The sequence below is a fragment of the Ictalurus furcatus genome, chromosome 7, assembly GCF_023375685.1.
Source record: "Ictalurus furcatus strain D&B chromosome 7, Billie_1.0, whole genome shotgun sequence".
In the NCBI taxonomy this organism is placed as follows: Eukaryota; Metazoa; Chordata; class Actinopteri; order Siluriformes; family Ictaluridae; genus Ictalurus; species Ictalurus furcatus.
This window is the reverse complement of record NC_071261.1, coordinates 24,052,384-24,078,318: the sequence shown is the minus strand read 5'-3', so window position 1 is coordinate 24,078,318 and position 25,935 is coordinate 24,052,384. Positions and strand designations below refer to the sequence as shown.

Below are 25,935 nucleotides of genomic sequence, written 5' to 3'. Positions count from 1 at the left end.
AATTTCAATGTGGATCTGTAAGTTTGACTTGCTCCAGTTCATATGGCTCTATACAGTCTAGTGTGATTCAGTTCAGCACGGATCTGTAAGTTAAGCATCATCCAACTATACTTGTGGTGCTATACAGTCTGATCCATGTCAACACAGCTCTATAAAGTGTAATTCAACATCAATCTATAAAGTGTGGTCTATTTTAACATGGCTCAATAAAGCCTTATCCAGTTCATTATGAATCTATAAAACCTGATCTAATTCAGCAAAGCTTAACCCAATTCAGTGTGGATCTGTAAGTTAAAGGCAAAGCGATTAATATGGCACTATAACTTTAACTATGATCCACTTTAACACAGCTGTATTAAGCCCAATCCAGTGCAGCACTGCTCTATAAGGACTGGTCCAGTTACATGGCTCTATTAAGCCTGAGCTAGGTCACATGGCTCTTTAAGGTCTGGTCCAGTTCACATGGCTCTATAAAGCCTGATCCAGTTCACATGGTTCTATAAAGCCTGATCCAGTTCACATGGCTCTATAAAGCCTGATCCAGTTCACATGGTTCTATAAAGCCTGATCCAGTTCACATGGCTCTATAAAGCCTGATCCAGTTCACATGGTTCTGGTCCAGTTCACATGGCTCTATAAAGCCTGATCCAGTTCACATGGTTCTATAAAGCCTGATCCAGTTCACATGGCTCTATAAAGCCTGACCCAGTTCACATGGCTCTATAAAGCCTGAGCTAGGTCACATGGCTCTATAAAGCCTGATCCAGTTCACATGGCTCTATAAAGTTTGATTCAGTTCACATGGCTCTATAAAGCCTGAGCTAGGTCACATGGCTTTGGAAAGGTCTGATCCAGTTCACATTGGCTCTTTAAATACTGATCCAGTTCACAAAGCTTTGGAAAAAAATCTGATCCAGTTCAGCAAGATACTCTAGGAACCAAAAACATTTTTTTTTTAAAGAGCTTTATCGTCATGGATACATCACAGGACTGTTCTGTTCATTTTCTGCCTCAGGAAAACATGTGACCATTGCACAAATTGTAGAAAACTGGCTTGAAGACAAACGTCACCTACAGGCCATAGAATAAATGTGGTGTAATGTGTGCATTGACAGATTTTACCTTCCAGTACACATGATCAGCAAGCTCTATTAACTTCATCCTTGAAGTTCTTGGGAAAAATCCAAGTCTCAGTCTAGCAGTAAAGAGAAATAATAGAGAGAGCAGCTAAGGAAGACTGAGTCAAGAGTTAAAGGGAGAACGGAATAGCAAATGACAGACCAGTCAGGAAGTGAGAGGAGAAGAGGAGATAGGCAAGGCAAAAGAAAAAAAGAGTAGAGGAAGCAGGTCCAGGGGGAGGAGGGCGATTTGGCTGAGGAGTTTCAGCATTGGTGCACTACTCATTAAATGGGCCAAATCATGCATAACTATGCACCCAACTTTGGCTTTGAATTGATTTTTTAAGGTAACTGGACTTGCCTGAGGCATGCAGTCCATTTAGAGAACAGAGAGAAATTGAGAGAAATAAAGAAAGGGGGGGGGGAATAGGAGCTCCAAATACTAAATAAATTGTTATTGCCTGAAAGTTTCATTTTTTTGGGTCATTTGGTGGGTTCTTATATCCATCACCATTTTTCATTTCTTACAATGAGTGGTCTCACTCACCATTCAGAGTTCAAACAGATTTCAATCTCTCACACAGATTTTAAGGAAATAAAGGGATTTGATTTCTCTCTCTCTCTCATCAGGTGACACTGATCATAGAAGATATACATTTTTATGTGCGATACCTGAAATTGCCAAGTAATAAAATAAAAGTGCTTTACCCATACAGGCACACTCAATACTCACAGAGCATGACAAGTATAGAACAGATATATACTGTACATTAGAGCAAACATTCTTTACAACAGATGTTATTTGAAAAAAATTGTATTTTCAGGATCTATCTGAAAAAAGGTGCGTTTAAATACACTAGAGCTATTTTTTCCTGCAGGGTGCAGCTAAATTTTACTGTGCCGTAAAATAAGTGTTGAATTTTGTCTTGGGCTGCATGTTTATTAATATTTTGATTAATGTTCATCATTTAACTTGATGCTTATTCCTGCAGGGTTTGCTTTGTCTTCTTCACATCTTGTTTGTTTTGCCTAATGCTTAATAAAAGCATTACACAACCATATTTTTTTTTTTTTTTTTCCATTAAACAGAATTTACAGCAAACATCTGCTTGTGCTTAAGGGTGGGGGGTGTATGTGTGTGTGTGTGTGTGTGTGTGTGTTGTGGGAATTTCTTGATGATGGCCCCTGCCATGCATAGGTTCCCCACTCAACATGTGGTGTTTTGGGGTTTTTTTCCCCGAGTGGGTGGGAGCCTGTGTGGGACGGGGGCTGGAGGGACCTGTGAAAAAAAGGAGGAGGAGGTAGCAGGGGGGTCAGGGTCGGGGTGGGGGGGTGGGGTTCTTGTTTTTCAAGCCACTGAGGTTAATTCCTTATTCTTCCTTATCGATTTTTCTTCATCCCCGGAAGCCAAACAAGCTGTTGGAAACACAGACACTAAAGATAGTGTAAAGAGGGCAATAACAAACAGTGCACAACAATGACAAACCCACTTCCCACAAGCCAGAGAGAATATTCACAGATCTAATAGCACTCTTTGATCTTCCCAACAATTTGTGTCTTTCTTGCACTTATTGTGTTTATGATGCCTTTTTTGTTTTCTTTTGTTTTTTCCATCTTTTGCAAAAAGATCAAAATCAATGACCTCTTGATGAATTGTCTTTTTTGCTCTTGCTTCTTTTCTTTTTTTGATGTTTTTCTCTTAGTTTTTTTCTTACCACAGTAATATTTTTTGAATTTTCTCTTTTCTCTTTTCCCCCCCTCCTTTTTGTCTTAACCCTAGGTCCACTCACAAAAAAACACGATGAATCTACAATGAACCGGCCACGAGACGAAGGTATTTTTGTTGCATGTTTTTCCTTTTTTCTTGTATTTTTTAAGTCTTTTTTTTGGGGGGGGGGGGGGTCGGGGGGGGGGGTGAATAGAAGACAGCCTTCCTTATTAGTCATGTGTAGGTGTTTGCTAACCACATGTTATACACAGACACACACATACATACCCACACACACACCCACACACACATATATATATGTGTGTGTGTCTGTATGTGTAAAATATAATATAATATATGTGTGTCTGTGTGAAACCTGAAAGCACTCTAGATGACTTTGTTGAGTAGTCAGTGGCCCACACCGCTAGTCCTGGTGTTGCGAAAGTGTAGTTTTCTAAGATTACAAAATGAGTCTGAGCTGGTGAGAAAATCCGCCTGTATCACTATTAACAGAATAGGAGAGAAAGGCTTTGAAGCATAATACTCGAACAGAGTTGTTAAAGCCATGATTTTACAGCTAAGCAACTGTTGCTGGTGTATAGAAGCGTTGGATAAAGCTCAGAGAGATTATAATGGCTGAAATATCAGGCCGACTCTAATGAGGACAAATCAGCCGGCCTCTGTTCTGCACTCACAGTGTCGGTGGAGGAGCCTCTGGAGTGGGTTTAGCTGTGCTCACAGTAAATACCACTCTGCAAGTATCAGAAAATCACTCATAGAGTGGCTAGATGAAAAACATCAATAGTGTATCAGCCTCCAAATGTGCACTCAGACACACCCATATACACGCACATACACACACGCACACACACACACACACACTCATGCCCAGCCTTTAGCACCTGCTTATTGTCTTGCAAATCTTTTTATTCTTTTTGCCCTCTGTCGTTGATAAGGATTATGATGAATTGTAATACTGTTGCTGAGAAGGCATTGCTGTTGAAATTCCTCACCCTGCTCTTGTGTTTACAAAGAGACTCTTTTTCTCTCTTTGCCCTTTTCCATCTTGCTTTTTTTTTCTTTTTGGACCAATTTGTCTTCTTCTTACCTCAAGACATGAACACTGTTTGTGGCTAATGTTTTTTTTTTTTTTTCCCTTTAAATATGTGAATAGCTAGTCTATGGGAAGACTGGTCAGTGGATATTAAAATGACACATTTTTAAAAGAAATCCCAAAATTAATAGCAGCCTCACATACCCTTCATGCCAAATCTGTATGAAGAGAGGAAAAAATTTCTGGAATTAAAAGATGATAGGTCTGTCTGTCAAGATCTGGTACTGAAAAGCATTCAATTTGAGTGACATTGGTAAGCCAGTACACTGAGATGTGTGCATGTTTGCATCAGTCTGTGGGAGAATGAACCACAGAGATAGTCTGTCCATCTGAGCCCAGCTATTTATCCAGAGAAAAACTAACTGTTTGTACAAGCCAATGTCAGCCCCACAAATACCCTCTCCCCCCTCTCTCTCGTTCACTCATAGACTCTCTCTTTCTCTACCGCCTCCTCTCTTTCTCTCATTTGGTCTCATATTATGGGGTGTGTGCTGGCTTCTGGGGCTGTCGGTGTTAAACCTGTCACCCTGTCTTGCACATCATCACTCCATCTTGCACATCTATATTTCACCCACCACACAGATGCTACAGCAGTGTCAGCTCATCTCACTGCCATTTTCTTTTCTCCCAGGATGGCTGAGGGATTTCTAAGCACAGCTCAAACAGTAGGACTGGGTAGAAGATATTGGCTATGTCCCCTCTTCTGTTTTCATTTTAGCTAAGAATATTCTATTAGTAATCTTATCTCAACACAGCAGAAGAAAAATAGAAATGTGTGATTAGGACTGTCAGTTGGTAGATGAAACAGCACACCATTTAGTATGTAGTTTGGAGGGGTAATTACATTCTATTCAGGATGTAGAATAGAATGGGTGGATATACTAAATAACAATACCTAAAACATTTACTGTTCTTTATGGAAATATCAAATCAGCTAAATTTTTTTGCAAGACATAAAGAGATGGCAGCCATGTGTAATATACGAGATCACCAGTGGTTATAATTGCACTGTTACCAGAAGTAATGCGAAATATGCAGCATAATTCCGGCTGAAAAAAAATATTTTGTTTACATTTTTCCAACCCTTTAATTAGCCCTGCCCCTAGTTAAACAGAGGGAATGTGGTTGTTTGGAAGGAAGTGGAAAGCTTGTCAATGTTTTAATTACAAATGCAATTTGCCTTTCAGCCAACAGGAGGCTCCAAAATAACCAAATGTTTCTTTTACTATCGCTTTGGCTGTTTGCAGTAATTGCTGCTAAATGAAAGTGTTGATCTAATTTGCAATATTGCTTTCACCCGTTCAAGCCTATCTAGATCATAGCCTGAATATCCAGCGTGATCACTCATTCAGAAGTGTCCTTGTGTAGTTTCTAGCAAAAGCAACATACATATACTGGTAATGAATGTTGATTCTGTGATATAAACAAACTTGAATACACACAGTTTCGTTCACTAATGAGCAATATTGCAGAGAAAATGATTCACTTAATAATTAAAATGATTTTTAGATGTACCCATCAGATTCACATACCGTAAGCCTACTTTACACATTCTCTCATCCATCCCCACAGGGTACAGCAGATACGCGTGTATGTAGTCCACTATTATACTATTTACTGTAGTATAATCTACAATTTACTGTAGTATAGTACATGTTGTTCTGTTGTAGAATAGGCCATTGTGACTACCCTGATAGGTGGGGTCAGGAATGAAGATATACTAGGCAGGGGATTAGAGAGTAGAGCTGCTTGGTTTATTATTTTTAATGGCACTTTTTAGCACTACTCTCGATTCAATTTGATGGCACACTCAAAACACAAGAAAAGCACATGCAGATTCCTACTGCATGACTCATTCCAAATTCAAGTTCAAGTACAAGTTCAAAGTCTTGCTTAGCTCCACAGGCCACAGAGAGGGACAACTCTTTGGCATTTGGCAGCCTACTGACAATCGAAAGACACATAAATCGACTGTCATTAATCACATACAGGTGTACACCATCACTCATTACCTGTTTTTTTCTCTGAGACCCCTCCTTCCTTTCTGCTCATGTATAGGACAGTGTGCTCTGCCCCTTCCACCAGCTGGGACAACATGGCCCCCAGCCCCCCCCTGCACCACTCTGCAAAATAAAGGGAAATGGAAAGTCAGGAGAATGCAATAGCAGGTTCCCACAAATAACAATCTTGAGCTGGTAATATGCCTGTTGACATGGTTCGATCCAAAGAATGGCCTCAGGTGCAATTTTAGTGAGATCAGTCCTATGATAATAGCCAAAAAGTGCCTCACCTTATTTTTTGGTTCTTGGGTCTCAGACCTTTGCGATTGTTGCCATCATATCACGTGGAAGCAAAGTGGAAGTGATAGCCAAGTGGAAGCAAAGATACCATACATCCTGTCCAACCACACTGTTCTTCATGTTTCCTGTGAGTCCCACTGTACCTTGTTTGCTGTGAAGTACCACTGTGATGCACCTGTTTCTGTGGGACACATCGATTACCCCCATGTCAAGCATGTCTCTGTGTTCTTGCCAAACCACCTGTTTATTCTTTTGGGTAATTGATAGGGATGGCTGCACACAACCATATCTGGGGGAGACTCGGTATGGTGTTATATGAGGATGCTGTGATCAGGTGAAAACACATTTGAAAATTCCATTTCCAACTGGGCAGTCTCTCACTGGGATGGCGAGACTTGGTCTTCACAGGGGACCAGGTGGATTGAGCTGAATTTTTAGACACACCTCCAGTCCCAAGTTATCTCTCTGAGGAACCACCATCACCTGAGCAACAGGAAACACCTCCCTCCAGGGTTTAAGGATGTTGAGGTGGTACATTTACAGTGCATCACCTCTATCTGTTTGCCTTACCTTGTACTTCATAGTCAACATTCCTAATTCAATATGTGAGCACAAAAGGCCCATGCCATTTGGTGAATAATTTAAAGCTTGACACAAGCAGTAAATAGGGAACCTGATCTCCCAGTGTTCTGGGAAGTGATTGGTCCCTTTATACTACTGGAATTGACTGACAGAATTGATTGAATGTACTGAATGTAGTCCTAAACATTTAAATCCCTGATTATTCATATAGATTCCATAGTTTCTTAACATGAATGTGGTGCCTTGGTCAGTCAAAATCTTTTTCAGGATTCCGACTCAGGAGATTACTCAGAGGCGTGCCACTACATACAGCATGCTGAGGTGTTGGGAATGGCACTGCTTCCTGGTATCACATTTCAGAGTGATACACAGAGTGATTGAACACTGGTTCTGGCTCCAGCACCATCAGGGTGATGTCTTCTCCAGCATCATGCTCCTCTGCCAGTAACCAACTTCAACATGGGTCCCAGAGTTAATGTGTGTAGACAGATTGCACTGCGAGTTCGAGACCAGGAACCACTGATGATACTACACAGAGGTCCGGTTGATGATCTGTAAGATGGATTTTTAGAAGCTTTCATACTTAAGTTGAGTCTGCTCCATCAGCGGCTGTGACACAAGTTGGGAACCCCTGACTGCAGAAGCAGCAGCCAGACTGTTTAGTGGGTCTTGGGCCATCTCCAAGCAGCAACCATTTGCTTGAAGAGCTTAGGCTTCTGGTTCATCCTGTGGAGACATTTTTGAGGGTGAAGTGGAGCACAGCTATAGTGCCTGCAGCTGGAGTGCCAGAGGGTTGCAGCAAGCTCTGGTGCACCTATCAGTCATTAACCTGCCATTTCCCCGATATTTTAAAGCTTGATTATGGGCTTGGTGGAAGGAGCATCACCTCAGTGAAGGGCAAGGTCTCTATGGCAGCAGTCTTCAGTCCCGGGTTTTGCCATCAGTGTGACAACCCTGGTAAGTGGGATGAGGAATGAGGATGCAAGAAGCAGGGGTTCAGAGAGTGGAGCTGTTTATTGCATGTTTCGCAATGCTTTTCAGCACTACTTCTTTTCAATTTAATGGCATATGCAGTACAAAAGAAAAACACACACACAGCATTATATTGTTATCTGTGGTATCAAAGGGCTGGATTCAAAGATAAGTTCAAAAGATACAGCAATATTTATGGCGAAAGTTGTGTTATGCCGGTACTTAAGTTGATTTTCCAGGCAGCCTGTAAAAATTATTAAATTAAATACATATAGTTTAAACACAAACACTTGTCACTATGGCCCAATCCAAAGCAGTGGTGTCTGTTCAATATTTGATGCATGACTTGGTGTGCACATGAGGAACATGTATGAACATGTATAATCACATACATATCTGCACACTTTAAGTACATCTGGAGGACTAAAAGCGATATTCCCTAGATGGCACGTCAGAGCCACAAAATCTCTGTCCATCAGAAAAATACAAGTCAGACTGTAAAATGTTTAGTTATTCATGCACGTCAGTGTTAAACACAAACTGGCAAGCTCTGTATCCCTTTAAAACTTTCCATCATCATTGAAATAAAAAGTCAAAATAAATAAATAAATAAATAAATAGAACTCTGACCTTACATTCAAAAGTATTTACTAATCTAGAAGACCCTGAATGCTGGTTTGCAAAACAGACTCTTCAATAGGTTGAAAGTTACATGAGTATTTTTTTAAAATTCAAATACTAACCACAATAGGAAAACCAGTTAATGGTAATACTCAATAATGATATAGAACTGTACATACACCGATCAGCCATAACATTAAAACCCCTGACAGGTGACGTGAATAACATTGATTATCTCATTACAATTGCACCTGTCAAGGGGTCGGATATATTAGGCACTAAGAGAACAATCAGTTCTCAAAGTTCATGTGTAAAAAATGGCAAAAAATAATAATGGCCAAGCATAAGGATCTGGCCAACTTTGACAAGGGCCAAATTGTGGTGGAAGTAATGGAAGATGGCGGCCTGGTCTGATGAATCATGTTTTCTTTTACATTATGTGGTGTATGTGTGTCACTAACATGGGGAAGAGATGGCACCTGGATGCACTATGGGAAGCAGGCAAGCCGGTGGAGGCAGTGTGATACTCTGGACAATGTTCTGCCGGGAAACTTTGGGTCCTGGTATTCATGTGGATGTTACTTTCACACATACCACCTACCTAAGCATTGCTGTAGACAAAGTACACCCCTTCATGGTAACAGTATTCCCTAATGGCTGTAGCCTCTTCCAACAGGATAACGTGCCTGGATAATTTGTAAGGAATGCTTTGAGGAACATAAAGAGTACAAGGTTTTGATTTGGCCTGCAAATTCCCCAGATCTCAAGCCCATTGAGCATGTAAGATGTGCTGGACAAACAAGTCCAATTAATGGAGGCCCCACCTCGCCAGGTAGCACAGTGCCAGATACCACAGCACACCTTCAGAGGTCTTTTGGTGAGTCCATGGTTTGACAGGTCGGAGCTGTCTTGGCGGCACAAGGGGGACCTACACAATATTAGGCAGGTAGTTTTAAACTTATGGCTGATCAGTGTACAATGAGTATAAAAAGTCTACACACCCCTGTTGTAATGGCAGCTTTTTGTTATTTAAAAAAATAAACCAAGATACAGTAAATCATGTCAGAACTTTATTCTACCATCAATGTAAAATTACAGTATATAAAAAAATGAAAAACAATCAGAAGCATTTTAGGGGAAAATAGGAAAAATAAAAAACTTACAATAACCTAGTTGCATAAGCATGCACACCCTTAAACTAATTTCTGTTGAACCACCTTTTGCTTTTATTACACCACTCAGTCTTTTTCGGAGTCTATCAGCATGGCACATCTTGACTTGGCACTGTTTTCCCACTCTTTCTTGCAAAAAAAACTTTCTAGATCCATCAAATTGTAAGGGCATCTCCTATGCAGAAAACACTAAGAATCAGCTGATCTTTATTTGCGGTTAATCAGAATAATCCCATTGATGATAGCTGTATGATAATTACTTTTGAACATGAGATTTAATATGATTGGTTCATTCTGAACACAGACACATCCCCAATTATGAAAGAGTGTGAACACTTATGTAACCAGGTTACTGTAACATTTATCTTTTTCTATTTTTCCCTAAAATGTTTCTGATTAATTGCTGAATTTCTACACAAGTGCAGGGTGTCAGGATAGCAAGTGCACTCTTTATTTACAAGTACCATATTTGATTGTGTCTCCCTGTAATATTTCAAAACAGTAGAAAACAAAATCCATCTTCATAGTTAGAGCAATATTTCTAATAATAATCTGTAAAATAAATGAATAAAACACAAGTGGAGTTTGCGAGTTTCTCTTGCGACCCCATTTGTAAATCAGTTTCTCTTGCGACCCCATTTGTAAATGAGTTTCTCATTTTGGGAACCCTTGGTTTACAGTTTTAAAGAACACTGTGATGACATTGGTTCTGGACTGCTCCTTGAGCAAGCCAATATCTGCTAGGAAATATAACTTACATTCAAGGAACTGATGCACATATCTGCTTTTGGAAAACCCAACCCAGCACAACTGCCTGAGCAAGGCAAAAACAGACAGCGGCCTCAGTTATATGTGCAATTTCTGGATTAACTCCACACTACATGCACTTAAATATGATTATGGACCAATATCACCAATATGCAGCAATATCCACCATATGTACTATATGCACCAAGATTGACTAACACATTAGTTTGTTTTTAAACTATAGAATAGTCCATGTTATTAATGTAGTATGATATGTAATATATTATTTTATGTAATATAGTGCTACTAATGGCAATCCCATGAACAACGGTCTTTTGCTCAAGCACTTGCACTACTCCCATTAAGAAGTGTGTGTAAGGATATGTGTCTCACGTGCATTTTGTATTTAATGAGGATGCTGTACCATTATAGAGAGTTCAGTCATGTCCCATTTCCTTCTCCTACCTTGACCCAATGTGAGGGCTGAGGTGTGCTGACTGTAAATAACTACAAATAACCACAAATAACAATACAGAGAAAGGATACATAAATACAATTTGTAATGGTAATCCATCTCCGTTTCTGTTCCTATAAGTGTAATATTAAAGTTACAGTATAAACATGACTGTAAAGTACAGATATCTTCCTTACCTGTTTGGCAAGGAGGATATCTATTGGTTGTGTTAGTGAGAGAGAGCATATGAAATAATGGCATATTCCCGGCAAGTTCAGGTTGCCTCTCAATTTGCCCTCTTTTTTCAGCTTCACATATTACTCTTCTGGTTCGGCATGTATATTTCAAATGTACCTCAAATTTACTGGCACTTCCTGTTGACGATACATATTTAGTGATACTTTATGTTTAACGGAAACGAGCAAGCTAGTGAGTCTTACTAGGTTTATATTGTGCATACTTAAACAGCCTGTAGCCGTTTGGCTCATGACGACAGTTCTAGCAAGTTAACCTTAAAGCAACCAGTTTAATACTGAACTCTTGGTATGTGGAGCGAGGTATATAGCACTTATGTGGATGCACTAAAGAAACCTTAAGACAGTGGTCTATGTTGTTTGTAGGTGTTTGAAAGTTATACTATTAATTACCATGAAAACCTAAATAATATTATCAGTTGCATCTATAAAATGATTGTACTGTGAGTTATTCCATTTAATGAACAATTTTTCTTACAGAAACCTGAGTGACTGTAGGAGATACCTGAGTGACTACAGGAGATAACTTCTCATGTCTTCCAACACAAAAATTGATACACACACATACAGTAGGGGAAAGAAGTATTGAACGCGTCAGCATTTTTTTTTCAGTAAATATATTTCCAATGAGGTTATTCACATGACATTTTTACCAGACTTTGGTATTAACTCAAGAAATCCACACATATAAAGAAACCCAAACATTAAAGTGCATAAATGAAGTTATGTGTAATAAAGAGGAATGACACGGGAAAAAGTATTGAACACGGTAACTGACATGTATTTAATACTTGGAGAAGTGGAGAAGCCTTTGTTTGTAATGACAGTTTCAAGACGCTTCCTGTATGAAGAAATTAATCGGCCGCAGTATTCAGGTGTGATTTTGGCCCATTCTTCTAAACATATTGTCTTTAAATCTCGTTCAGTTGGATTCAAGTCAGGTGATTGACTGGGCCATTCTAAGGCCTTGATTTTTTTTCTCTGAAACCAATTGAGAGTTTCCTTTGCTGTATGCTTTGGATTGTTGTCCTGTTGGAAGTCCACCCACGTCTCATCTTCATCATCCTGGTGGATGGCAGCAGATTCTTCTCAGGAATCTCCCGTTAAAGGGCTCCATTCATCGTTCCTTCAATTATATGAAGTCTGCCAGTACCATGTGATGAAAAACAGTTGGTGTAGTATTTTAAGGGTGATGTGCAGTGCTATTTCTTCTCCAAACATGGTGTGTAATATGACAGCCCAAAAGTTCAATTTTGCTCTCGTCTGACCAGACTGCACTCTCCCAGTATTTCATAGGCTTGTCCAAATGAGTTGTAGCAAACTTTAAATGAGCTTCGATATGCCTTTTCTTTAGTAATGGATTCTTGAGGGGTGAGCGTGAGCAGATGAGTGTATTGCCTATTGTTTTCTTTGTGACGATGGCACCTGCTGCCTCCAAGTGTTTCTGGAGCTCTTTCTGAGTGGTCTCTTGGGCTACTCTTCTGACTATTCTTCTGACTCCCTGGTCAGAAATCTTGTGATGTGATATTGCTTCCACTTGCGGATAATGGCCCATTACCATTAACTGGTTTTCCTGTTGTGGTTAGTATTTGAATTTTAAAAAATACTCATGTAACCTTCAAACCTATTGAAGAGTCTGTTTTGCAAACCAGCTTTCCGGGTCTTCCAGATTAGTAAATACTTTTTGCAAAGGTCTTGGGAGAGCGCTTTGTTTTTACCCATCATGAGATGTTTCTTGTGTGACACCTTGTTAACGAAAAGCCTTTTTATAGACCATTAATTTACTAACCCAGCTGATATTAATTTGCACAGATAGGGGGTATAATTACTTATGGATTTCAGCTGGTTCCTTGCCTTACCATGCCTTGGAGAACTGCTTTTTGTTAGCTTGTTCAATACTTTTTCCTGTGTCATTCCACTTTATTACACATAACTTTGTTTATGGGCTTTAATGTTGTGAATTCTTTATATTTCTGGATTTCTTGTGTTAATACTGATGTCTGGTGAAAATGTCATGTGAATAACCTCACTGGAAATATATTTTAAAAATGTAATAAAATGTTGACGCGTTCAATACTTATTTCCCCCAGTGTGTATATACATATATAAAATTGGAATCATTATAACAAATAACAGCAATAACTCACAGAACTTTTGTTACTTTTGACATCACTCATGGGTCAGTGAAAACAGAACATGAGGTTCAGTAGCTATACTACTAAAGAAACCTAGGACTGGATGACAGGACCATTAGGGAGGGAAATAGGAATCGAAAAGGAATAATGTGAGCAAAGAATGGGTTAAGCTGTTGAAAGAAAATCAGGTAGTCTATGGTGTGTGTATGTGTCTGTGTCTGTGTGTGAGTGCAGGGTAATCAGCAGGCCTGTCACCTCCTGGCTGCATCTGCACCAGCTACAAGACTGTCAGCATCTTCTCTGCTGCCCACATCGTCCTCAAGCACACACACACTCAGTTAAAAGCTGACAGACCCTATCTCAAATGAAGAAAACAAGGAATCAGAGAGAGAGCAAAAGAGAAAGTATCAGAGAGAGCAAGAGAGAGAGAGAGAGAGAGAGAGAGAGAGCGCAATATATGAGGATCAGACATAGGGGGAGGAGATGGATATATACAGTGAGAGATAATTGCTGAGCAAGCATTAATCAAACCTTAATGAGACTGGAATTTAATGGACTGCATTAAATTCATTAGAGCACTTTTTAATCTTACCAGAAACCGAGCTTGGGTTTAAAAATGAACCTTGAAATGATATTATTTGTATACACTGTTAATTGAAAGCAGTATACACAAACATATAGATATAGAATGTATGAAAATGTGTGTCTAATCAATTCTAAGAAACTTCTTAGATAGTCTTTATTAATTTCATTTCCATTGGTCTGTTCTCATCTACATTTGATTTGAGAGCGTTGCTTCTCCTCGCTAATATTAATTGAAATAGTTGAGATTTTTCAAAAAGAATAAGAAATGTGATGTTAAGAAAACGTGAAACATAAACTCAAATCCAGTTCCTACTGGAGATGGAGAATCATTCGGGCCAAATGAAAGTTTTAAATACTGTCAGACTGTCTGCCTCTTAATTTCCTTCTGTGAATTTGAATCATATCCAGAAAGAAGAATGAAAAAAGCTACAGTCAGTTTTGAATTTCTTTAACTGGATGCTAAAGCCAGACACAGATATAAGACACGTGCCCATGTCTATGAATTTTAGTGTTCATGTTTTATGTCACCAAATACTACCAGTTCTGGAAGTTTAAACAGAATGATTCACATTGCAGGATAAAAATGTTTCACTTTAGCTTTGTGTTCATATGGTGCCCTCCACTAATATTGGCACCCTTGGTTAATATGAGCAAAGAAGGCTGTGATGAAGGCTGTGAACTATTTGATATTTTGTTCAAAAATTTCAAAAAAATACTCTGTTCTCATGGATATCAAACAATTACAAACTCAACACAGGTTTGACAAAAAAAAATTGTTAAATATAGCTGTGCAACAATTAGTGGTACCCCTATGAATTCATATGAGAGAGAAGTATATTCCCATTGATATTTAAAAACAATTTTAATACACCTGGGTGACTAGGAACTGGAAATTGTTCAACCATGACTTCCTGTTTCACAGGGTATAAATATGAGGCATTTCCACCATCAGGGCAATAATTAAGAAGTTCCAGTCAACTGGAAATATAATGAATAAACCTGGAATTGGATGTGTGTCTACTTTGTCTCATTGCACTGAGAAGAGGATGGTTTGAGTGGCCAAAAAATCTCCAAGGATCACAGCTGGAGAATTGAAGAAGTTAGTTGCATCTTGGTGTCAGAAAATCTCCAAAACTACCGAAGTCACCTACATCACCACAAGTAGTTTGGAAGGGTTTCGAGAATAAAGCCTCTGCTCTCATCCAAAAATATACCCAAGCCTCTTCAGTTTGTCAGACACTACTGGAACTTCAAATGGGATCGGGTTCTGTGGTCAGATGAAACCAAAATAAAGCTTTTTGACAATAAACACCAGAGGTGGTTTTGGCGCACACAGAGAGGTAGCCATTTTGTTAGGATACATGGCATCATGGACTCTATCAAATATCAACAGATATTAAATGAAAACCTGACTGCCTCTGCCAGAAAGCTTAAAAAGGCTGTGGTTGGATCTTCCAGCAGGACAATGATCCAAAACATACATCAACTTCAACTCAAAAATTTTTTACTGACCACAAAATCAAGGTCCTACCATGGCCATCCCAGACCCCTGACTGGAAACCCATAGAAAACCTGTAGGGTGAACTGAAGAGGAGATTCCACCAGCGTGGACCTCGAAATTTGAAGGATCTGGAGAGATTCTCTATGGAGGAATGGGCTCAGATCCCTTGCCATGTATTCACTAACCTCATCAGGCATTACAGGAGAAGACTCGGAGCTGTTATCTTGGCAAAGGGAGGTAGCACAAAGTATTGACCAAAAGGGTGCCAGGAATTGTTGAACACCTATATATATATATATATATATATATATATATATATATATATATATATATATATATATCCCCCCGTGCCCTGAGTTCCCTGGGATATGCTCCAGGTTCCCCCATGACCCTGTGTAGGATAAGCGGTATGGAAAATGAATGGATGGATGTTAGCAGTTGTAGCTTCATCTACAGTTTAAAAAATCTTAAGAAAAGTTGGGCTGCATACCCTCTGTACCCCTTCTTCCGATGCCCTTGTTACAAACTAAATCTATTTATGCCTATTTCACACATAATTAAAAACTTAATCAAAGAATGCCATTCTCTGCATGAGGAACACACACTTAGCTAGAAAGCTAGTAATTAAAACTCTCTAAAAATCTTTAGGCAGACTAATAGTGTTGGGTCCGAGTCCACCTTTGTCGAGTTTGAGAAAAAAATTAACTCAGGTAAAAGTACTATGATTTAATTATACTCAAAAAAGTACTATTACATTGAACCATGTCCTCAAGTTGTCATGGACTGGAGGACGAGGTGGATGCAAGTGCAGATAATTTATTGTATAAAATAAATTTTAATTAGATAAATAAATACAAATAATGCAAAGACAGGTAGAACTGTCAGAAACGGAGACTTAGCTAGATTCTTTAGTCGGATATAGCATGAGAATACTCACCCTCAAAGTTGATGATGTAACAGTAAATATATAATTTGAAGCCCTTCTCTGTCTTACTGTTGGTGTAACAGCTGACTGCCTCATAATACGATTAACATCATTCACGGTAATCTGGGGGAGCTCTTGTAAACAGTGTGTGTAATATGTCATACTCTCCTGCGCCATCTTCACACAGTTATTACCAATAGCGAAAATGGCGTCCGGCGCGGCACCAGATGTAACTGAGTTGGCTGAGACAAAAAGCGGAAGCAATCGTACATAGGCTGCAACCGAAATCACATACTACCCTACTAGAATAGGTGAGAAGCAGTACGCCAGAGGGGTAGTATGTCCAAATTCCCAGTAGGCGAGAAATATCCGGATGACGTACTGCTTGCGCCGAGATTTTGCAGTGTGCAACATTGACATATAAATAGATGCCACATAGATGCCAATAGGCCAAATAGATGGCCTATTGCTGCGATACATCAACACGTCTGCCATATCCATCCGGGCAAGACTGTCCTACAAACAAATACAAGTAAATGGGGGAGCTGCAGTTTTTCTGGATAAACAACATTTACATTTCTCAATTAATTTCAGTGGTTTATGACTTACATGGAGTACAAAAAAGTTGTGTGTCCAGTTACTTAGAATCTCGATAAGATGAGATGTACCTTTATTGATCCCCCATAGGGGAAATTCAAATTGACACAGCAGCACAAGTCGGATGAGTAACATCAAAGAAAGAAAGAAAGAAAGAAAATAAAAATTGAAATAATGGAATAATAATTTCCATTAATACCTATTCAATAGAAATAATAGAAACAATAAAACAGATCTGTGTGTATGTACAGATGCTAGAGTTCTGTTTGTATATGTATGTGTATGTGCAATATCCTCAGTATTTATGTGCAAGATCAATGAAATGGCAATTAGCTGTTGACTGTGTGTTTCTGTGAGACTCAAAGAGTGGAGTAGCAGGTACTGGGTATTGTTGCATTGTGGAGTCTGATGGCTGATGATACAAAAGAGCCCCCCAGATGTTTTGAGGCACGTGGCTAGATGAATCTGTGGCTGAATGTGCTGCTGAGCCCCGAGACGGATTGTCCAGGATAGCATTCAGCTTCCCTCTCATCCTATTCTCAGTCACTTCCTCCACCCTGTCCAGTTCCATCCCTACCACAGGCCTTCCTCACCAACTTGTTAATTTTGTTGGCACCACAATTCCCAATACCACCTCCGCAGCACACCACAGCAAAGAAGATAACACTGGCCACCACAGACTGGTAAAACATCTGTAGCAGCCTAGTGCACACATTAAAAGACCTGAGCCTCCTCAGAAAGAACATCCTACTCTGTCCTTTCTTATGGAGGGCCTCAGTGTTATCTGACCAGTCCAGTTTGTTATTGAGTTGCACCCCTAGGAACTTGTAGGTGTCCACTATTTCCACTCCCTCCCCCCTTACGGTGACAGGGGCTGGCCGCTTGCTGTGCCGGAAGTCCACCACCAGCTCCTTGGTTTTCCCGCTGCTGAGCTGGAGATGGTTGTTGCACCCTCTTACAAAGCTTTTGATAAGGTGTCTGTACTCCTCCTTATTATATGTGATACAGCCAACAATGGAGGAGTCATCCAGAAACTTCTGGAGGTGTCACCTTCCCAAATTGAAGCAGACGTCATAGGTGTAGAAGGTGAACAAGAATTGAGACAGTACAATTCCCTGCGGTGCTTCAGTGTTGCTAGTCACCACAAGCAGCCTTGCAGCTTGACATACTACAGCCTGTCAGTGAGGTAGTCTGTAATCCAGGCCACAAGGTCCTGGTCCACCTGCATCACAGAAAGATTCTCAAGGGTGATCGTGGTGGTAATGCTGTCTTCCTGGTTGTAGGATGTGTATTGATGTCATTCTCTGTCTTTGCATTATCTGCTGGTGAGAAGAGGTGGGCTGTGGCTGTCATGCCCCAATCTTGTGGTGCCACTGGAACGCCTGTGAAGGAGGGGGCAGCCGAGGTGTGAGAGGGGACAACCTTGGAGGTGTGAATGGGGACATTTGAGGAGGTGGAGGGAAGTTTAGCCTGTGTTGGTGAGTCAAACCTGTTGAAAAACTGGTTTAATTCGTTGGCACAACCCTTTGTCCCCTTAACTGTTCCTTCTGGCCTTTTCATGCCAGTAATGCTACAACCCCCCCCCCCCCCGGATTGTTCTGATTGTTCTGTTTGTTCTGTTGCAACTTCCCCTCAATCATGTTCTTATAGCAGTTTTTAGCCCATCTCAGCTCCTTCTGTATTCCCTTCTTGGCCTCATCTGTGTCCCTTGCCATAAAGGCTCACTTCTTTCTGTTCAACAGGCCTTTGATGTCCCTGTTGATCCAAGGCTTGTTGTTGGGGAAGTAGCTGATCTTCTTGGTGGGAACAACACTCTCCTCACAGAACCTGATGTAGTCAGTTATACACTGAGTTAGACCCTCTGTCATTCCCATGATCTTCCTGAAACAGCTCCCAGTCAGTTGACCTGTAACACTCCATCAGGGCCTCCTCTACCTCCACAGACCACAGCGTGGTGAAGATAGGCTGTCTCTTAACAACAGGCCTGTATGTAGGAGTGAGCTGTATCAGATAGTGGTCTGACTTGCAGAGGGGAGTAAGGGCAGTGGCACAGTATGCCTCCATAACATTAGCATACAGCAAGTCCAAGGTCTTATACCCTCTAGTGTTGCAGGTTACATACTGTGTAAAGTTGGTCAGGGTTTTTGCAATTTTAACATGATTAAAATCTCCATTTATTATGAAGAGTGCACTGGGATGCCGAGTCTGCAGGTCTGCGACGGCAGAATGAATGACATCACAAGTGCTCACCAACACTGCAGACAGTGGAATGTAATCAGTAACAACAATGGCATCTGAAAACTCCTGGGGTAGATAGTATGCCTTAACCCGATGGCCAGCAGCTCAACATCTGGTGTGCAAATTGTTGCCTTCATAATAACATGCCCTGGGTTAAACCATTTAGAGTTAACAAAAACAGTAAGTCCTCCACCCGACTTCTTGCCGCTCTGTTTCTCCCTGTCCGCGCGAACTACATTTACATTTTATGGCATTTGGCAGACGCCCTTATCCAGAGTGACTTACATTTTATCACATTTTATACAACTGAGCAGTTGAGCGTTAAGGGCCTTGCTCAAGGGCCCAACAGTGGCCGGTTGGTAGTGCAATCAGCCTGTGACACTGCTGAGGTGTTCTGGAAGCCCAGGTTGCTTTGATGGCGGCCTTCAGCTCGTCTGTGTTGTTGGGTCTCGTGTCTCTCATAGATTCTCTATGGGGTTCAGGTCACAGAACAGAGGACAGAGCCATAGATTCCATTCGGTACTCGCACAATAAGGCGGCTTTCTGTACGCGCGCACAGAAAACCCCCTGGTAAGGCAAGGAAACATTCATTAATTTCTTGTTATCTTAATTTTATGTTGTTATTTATGTATTACCTTTCTATTCATGTTACACATGACGCGGACTCGACTGTACTCGGAAAATATTCCAAAATGTTTGTATCAAGTTTGAGAATAAATTTACCTGAGTGCGTGACAAGTCAGAGTTCGTTCATAATTGGACTCGAGTCTGAGTCCGGGATCGAGTACCCAATCTCTGCAGACTCTTGTCTACTAATAATGATAACCCAAAAATGGCCAGCTATAGCTAATATATAGCGTGTGTGTCTACATTGCACTCAGAAATAGAGTTGAAATATATATCAAGCATTAGTGTATGTAAGGCACTCTGGTTAAATTAGAGCAGAAACATACAGACACAAGCACTGTCAAGCTGGGATAGTCCAGGCTGTTTACTATTGTCTGTTTTGTCACCATATTCAAGCAAACAAGAAGCGGAGATGAAGCACTGAGAGAGTGCAGGGGGAAAGAAAGTCTCAGAAAAGAGGATTGTCACATGAGAGAAAAAAAAAACCTCAATGCCTACTCTGCATGAGAAATGTGGACAAACTTTAGCTGTGCATCTTTTGTTTCTGTATATGATGATGTGTGTGCAAGGCAGGACAGTCATTTACACTTCATCTTTACCGTCCAGTGATCAGCTTAATTGATCCCCCTTAAATAAAAACAAATCAAAATCAGCTTAGCTATTTTATAGCTATAGCTAAGCCAAGCTTTCTGGAAGGAAATGGAGGGGAGAAAATGGTGGGAGGGTGGGAGGGTGAGAGAGGGGTGGGAGGAATGGGAATGCGCTGAACGATGTCACGAATGCAGCAAATAAGGCAGAGAGGGAGAGAGGAGTGGAGTGACAGAAGAGCAAAAGATGAAAGAGAGATGAGGGAATGCTCAGTGTGCTAAAAGTGGAGGGGGAGTTGGAAGTATGGGGTTTGGGGAGGGAGAGACAGAGAGTGTATGGTTTATTAAAGAAATAGAAAGAACACAGTGCCATCTTGAGATTTGAGTCAAGGCGACTTTAGATGAAGCCCCATAATGAGAGGCCAGAGAGAGAGAGAGAGAGAGAGAGAGAGAGAGAGAGAGAGAAAGAAAGTACAAGCTAGTAGAAAAGAATAAGAGGAAGAGAGAGATCAGAGGAAAAGTGGGTGAAAGAGGAGGAGAGAGGAAAAGAAGCAAGCGAGAATAGTGCAGTTGTTTCTGTCGATGCTATTATGAGGCCATCGGAGGGAAAGCACAGTAAGACCTTTGTTTTCCAGGACAGAATTACATACTAGTTCTCTTTATTTGTCATACTCTGCTTGTCCACCCCCCTCCCCCCCCCCACACACACACACATACACATACACAATTTATTTATCTGTCTGTACTGTATTTCTTCAGTCTCAATTCATTTTGTGTTTTGCCCTTCCTGTGTCTCTCTGTCGCTCTGTCTTTATCTGTCTGTCTACAACTCCACATCGCTCTCATATACAGTCAGTGTGAGTCCATGTTTAAATTTAAATGAAGCTCGGGACTCTTTCAGGCCTGTGTGTTTGAGGACACAACCAAAACCGTTAATATTCAAAAAGACAAGAATCACGTGCAAGATATGCAGTATGACAGCATCACTCTTTTTCCATTCTTGTATATCGTATGCATGAAGTTAACATGGAATATGTCTCACAAATCATTTTTTTTCCTACAGAAATCTGAGTGCTTTGTAATCACAGTGTCTTTATCTAGCTTACATACTGGAAAATGTACACATAATTAAATCTCATTGCCTGTTTTATATAAACTTTTTAGCAGCAAGGAAACTCAAATATGCATTCATATATAGATTCACCATCCACTTTAATAGGAACACCTGTAGAGCTGCTGTCCAGTTTGGGTGAGTCTGTGCCCATGATAGCCTTGGATTCCTGTTTTCGGCTTTCTACTGTTGTCCACCTCAAGGTTCAATGTATTTTGCAATCTGAGATGCTTTTCTGCTCACCATGGTTGTAAGTAGTGATTACTTGAGTTACTGTAGTCTTCCTGTCAGCTCAAACCAGTCTGGTCATTCTACTCTGATCTCTCTCATCAACAAGGCATTTCCACACACAGAACTGTCACTCAGACAATGTTTTTTTTGTTTTTCGCACCTTTCTATGTTTCTGAAATACTCAAACCAGCCCATATGGTACTAATAACCATGCCACAATTCACAGAGATGACACTTTTTCCCCATTCTGATGTCTGATGTGAACATTAACTGAAGCTCTTGACCTGTATCTGCATGATTTTATGCATTGTGCTGCTGCTACATGATTGGCTGATTGGATAACTGCATAAATGAGAGGCGAACACCACAAAATTGGAAATTAAAGTGGAGTGAGAACCTTTAAACCAGTGCTCGAATTGAGGGGGGCTGGGGGAATCTGGGACCCCCCATAAGGCATTAGGGCCCCCCCATAAGAAGTAAAAAATAGACTTATGGGGGTCCCTAAGATATTTTTATTTTAGTAAGAAATAATAATGACAAATCTGATTCAATTCATGCAGTGGATATGGTAAATTTAATGAATGAATTATTTACAATAATTTATATTAAGTTTGTTTATAGGCTAGTTGTCATGTCTCTTTAAAATGTAAACACCCCGCCCCACATCTAAAGACCACTAAGCACATTACATTGTTGACATGACTATTTGATTGGTGCCGCTCCAGTGAAGATAACTTTAGCTAAAAAATGAAGAATAATAAACCTCCATTAGCACTTGGAAAGAGAAAGCTTCTTACTGACTTTTTTGAGAGGTCATTTTCTTTCTATATATATTATATTTATCTTTCTACTATATGTATCCACTCCAGGTCGGGGCTTTTGTATTACTTGCATAAATTTGAATTTATTATCAGTGTTGAAAACAGTTATGTACAATTTTTTTTCAGGATTCTTTGATGAATAGGAAGTTCAAAAGAACAACTTTTATCTGAACTAGATATCTTTTGTAACATTATACACTACTCTGCCATCTACCTCTTTTGCCTGCTCACCCTTCCCAGAGCATTAAAGAGCCACACCTGATGCTCATTAGTGGAGCATTTGGTGTGCTTTAAAAACACTGCAGTGACAATCAGTCTTTCTCTGGCTTTGAATGTTGTAAATATCTCTGTGCACTCATGGAAGGACACTTCTTATTATGGTTTCCTGGATGTTATTTGTGTCTCAGATTGGACTTCAGATATGTGTTTTCTAGGAGTGCTGTTGATATTGAAAAAGAGACTTCCTTTGTTTTGATTTTGGAGACTGTTATTTCTCGATTTTCCTAGAATATTCACTCAGCACCTTCAGAGTTTATTTTGGAACTACTATGTTTATTCCTACTTACACTGAGAAACATGTTCCATTCTCAATTTCAGTTGTGGGCACAGAGTTTATACCTTGCCTGAGTAGTCTGAGTTTTATTCCTCATTTGAGATTTTTGTTTATCCCTGCTTCTGAAGAAATTTGATGCTTACCAGTGATTCTTACCTGTTCTGAGTTCTGTTCTAATCTGAGGAGATGTTTGTGATACCTGTCATGAGTTTTGGTTTATATCTTCACCCACTGCTTCCTGAAATTACCTTGATAGCTGTTATGGATGAATGCTGAGCTGACTTGACAGTCTCCTGTGGCCATGCCTATGTAAAACTTATGAACTATACTAAAGACTGTATCCTGTTTGCCCAGTTGTCCTGCACTCTTTGAATAAAGCTCCTGCACCTAGGTTCATATCTAATCTCATCTCTATAGTGTCATAACAGCCTGATGGTATTTTGCCATCCTGTTTAAGAAATAAACAAAGGTCCTTAAACAACAGTGCTTTTGGAAGTTACTGACTGTTCCTTTATTACTGCTTTCTGAGACATTATGAAATTATTCCTGTGCCGCTACCGAGTCTGACATTGATATCATCCAGTGAGTCTGGAAGCCATCTGATTATTTTCTACCATTTTTGAGACATTTCAATGTATTTTCAAGTCACATACTTTTACAGGTCTTCAAGTGCTTTATATATAGTCCCCTGGTATATTTGCCATAGTTGCCCTTTGGGTCTGCTTCTTTGTCACCTTCTAAATCTAGTATTACTTGGAGTAAGCCATTTAAAAGAATAGTAGCTTATCTCTTTGTTGTACACATTTTCAGTCCATTATCTTATTTATATAGCATATATACATTGCATATTATGATAAAATTAATATATGGTATATTTTGTATAAATTGTATATTGAGACAATCCCCCCCAAACATAAGCACCACCAAAAAAAAAAGTGTCTTATGTGGGGATGCCCAATAAGATATTATTCAATTCGAGCACTGCTCTGAACCATTTTTCATATATGCTTGAGTTGATATTTGTAATATGTTGGATAAAAGCACTTATTCGACAACGCTTTGTATGTGTATCCATTTTGTGAAATAGAATTTTCATGGTTTTAGTCAGCGCAGTGATGCATCATGCTTAGTCTCTGTCCATGGGAGTGGATCAAAGTGAAAATGAACTCTTATATGAGCTATAAAGCACTTCACTCCCACTAGCCTAAAGCACATTGAACTCTTTAAAAGAAAATGTACTGCAGAGCTTGATTCACCTCTGAATGTTGTTCAATATCGGGTCATAGATGTCAGTTCTAACTTATTTGTTCGCCTACATTTGACAATAAATCAAAATATATTTCATGAAATTACAAATAGAAAAGGAACAGATGCAAATATTCAAGTCTGAGTTTTGTTATCCATTGCACAGGTACAGTGCATTCAGAAAGTATTCAGATCCCTTCATTTTTGTTCGCATTTTGTTATGTTGCACCCTTATGCTAAAATGCTTTAATTTTTTCCCCACATCAAGCTATACTCCATAACCCATAATGACAAAGCAAAAACCAGATTTGTGACAACCTTGCAAATGTATTAAAAAGACAAAACTGAAATATCACATATAAGTCACATAAGTATTCAGACCCTTTGCTATGACACTTGAAATTTAGCTGTGCATCCCATTTCTCTGGATCTTCTTTGAGATGTTTCTACACTTTGATTGGCGTTCAGCTGTGGCAAATTCAATTGATTGGACATGATTTGGAAAGGCACAAAACTGTCCATATACAGCCTATCAGGTGAAAATGCATATCAGAGCAAAAAAACAAGCCATGAGGTCAAACAAACTGCCTAGAGTGCAAAGACAGGATTGTGTTGAGGCACAAATCTAAGGAAGTCTACTGAAATATTTCTGCTGCATTGAAGGTTCCCAAGAGCACAGTGGCTTCGCTAATACTTATATGGAAGAACTTTGGAACAACCAGTACTCTTCCAAGAGCTGGCTGCCCAGCCAAACTGAGCAATCAGGGATAAGGGCCTTAGTCTGGACGAAACCAGGCATTGCTGAATACCTGTGCAATATCATCCCAACGGTGAAGGGACAGGGACTGGAGTACTGATCAGGGTAGAAGGAAAGCTGAATGCAACAAAATACAGAGATATCCTTGATGAAACCATGTTCCAGAGTGCTTAGGACCTCAGACTGGGCAGAAGGTTCACTTTTAACAGGACACTGACCCTAAACACACAGCCAAGACAATGCAAGAGTGGCTTAGGGACAACTCCGTGAATGTCCTAGAGTGGCCCAGCCAGAGCCCAGACTTGAACCCAAAGTTAGTTGGGTTACCGGTTGGGTTATTTTCACCCCAACATTTGGGGTGCATGGGCAGTCACATGCAGGGTTGGGGGCTTTTATATCAATTGCATATTTCTTGAGTTTGGATTTCTTGGAAAAAGCAGGCACGTCTGTTCGTTTTTCTTGTTGTCTGTTGACATTTTTTTGGGACTACCATGTCAAGAAACTTATTATTCATTAGAGTATGTAAAATGCCTTGGGTGACTTCAAAGGAAGGTGAATTCCAAGCATGCTCTGAAAAATGATCAGCTATGAATAGATGATTTTAAAAAGTATCATCTCCTGAGGAGCACAGTGTCTACAAGAGTTCATTCCAACTCCACACAAAGCCCATTAATTTTACTGATGAGCTCTTTACAAAGAAAGCTATCGAAGTAGAGAAGTCAGGTTTAGACTAAGTTCAGGTGCCTGTGGGTTACACTTTCAAAGAACGGAAGTTGAAAGACAGAGTTCGAGTTTCAATGGAACAAAGTGCTGGTAGACTGATTGAAGCTCGGAGGGGAGACCCATAAAGACATACTGTAACAAAAGGGGAAGGAAAGAGAGCGAGAGAGAGAGAGAGTAAACACTCCTTCCAAATGTTAGAATTGTCTTTAAACTATAAAGCATTTAGAAAATGCTCCTGAAATAGTTATCTATACCAA

The 25,935-nt window shown here is 40.0% G+C and overlaps 1 protein-coding gene across 1 annotated transcript in view; it reads left to right on the top strand.

Annotated features, from left to right (window-relative positions):
• Positions 1-25,935, top strand: part of nlgn2a (neuroligin 2a) — a 204,092-nt gene that overhangs the window by 118,166 nt on the left and 59,991 nt on the right. Inside the window, exon 3 of the mRNA XM_053629370.1 lies at positions 2,899-2,952. Coding sequence (XP_053485345.1) covers positions 2,899-2,952 — 54 coding nt within the window. The remainder of the gene's footprint in view (positions 1-2,898; positions 2,953-25,935) is intronic.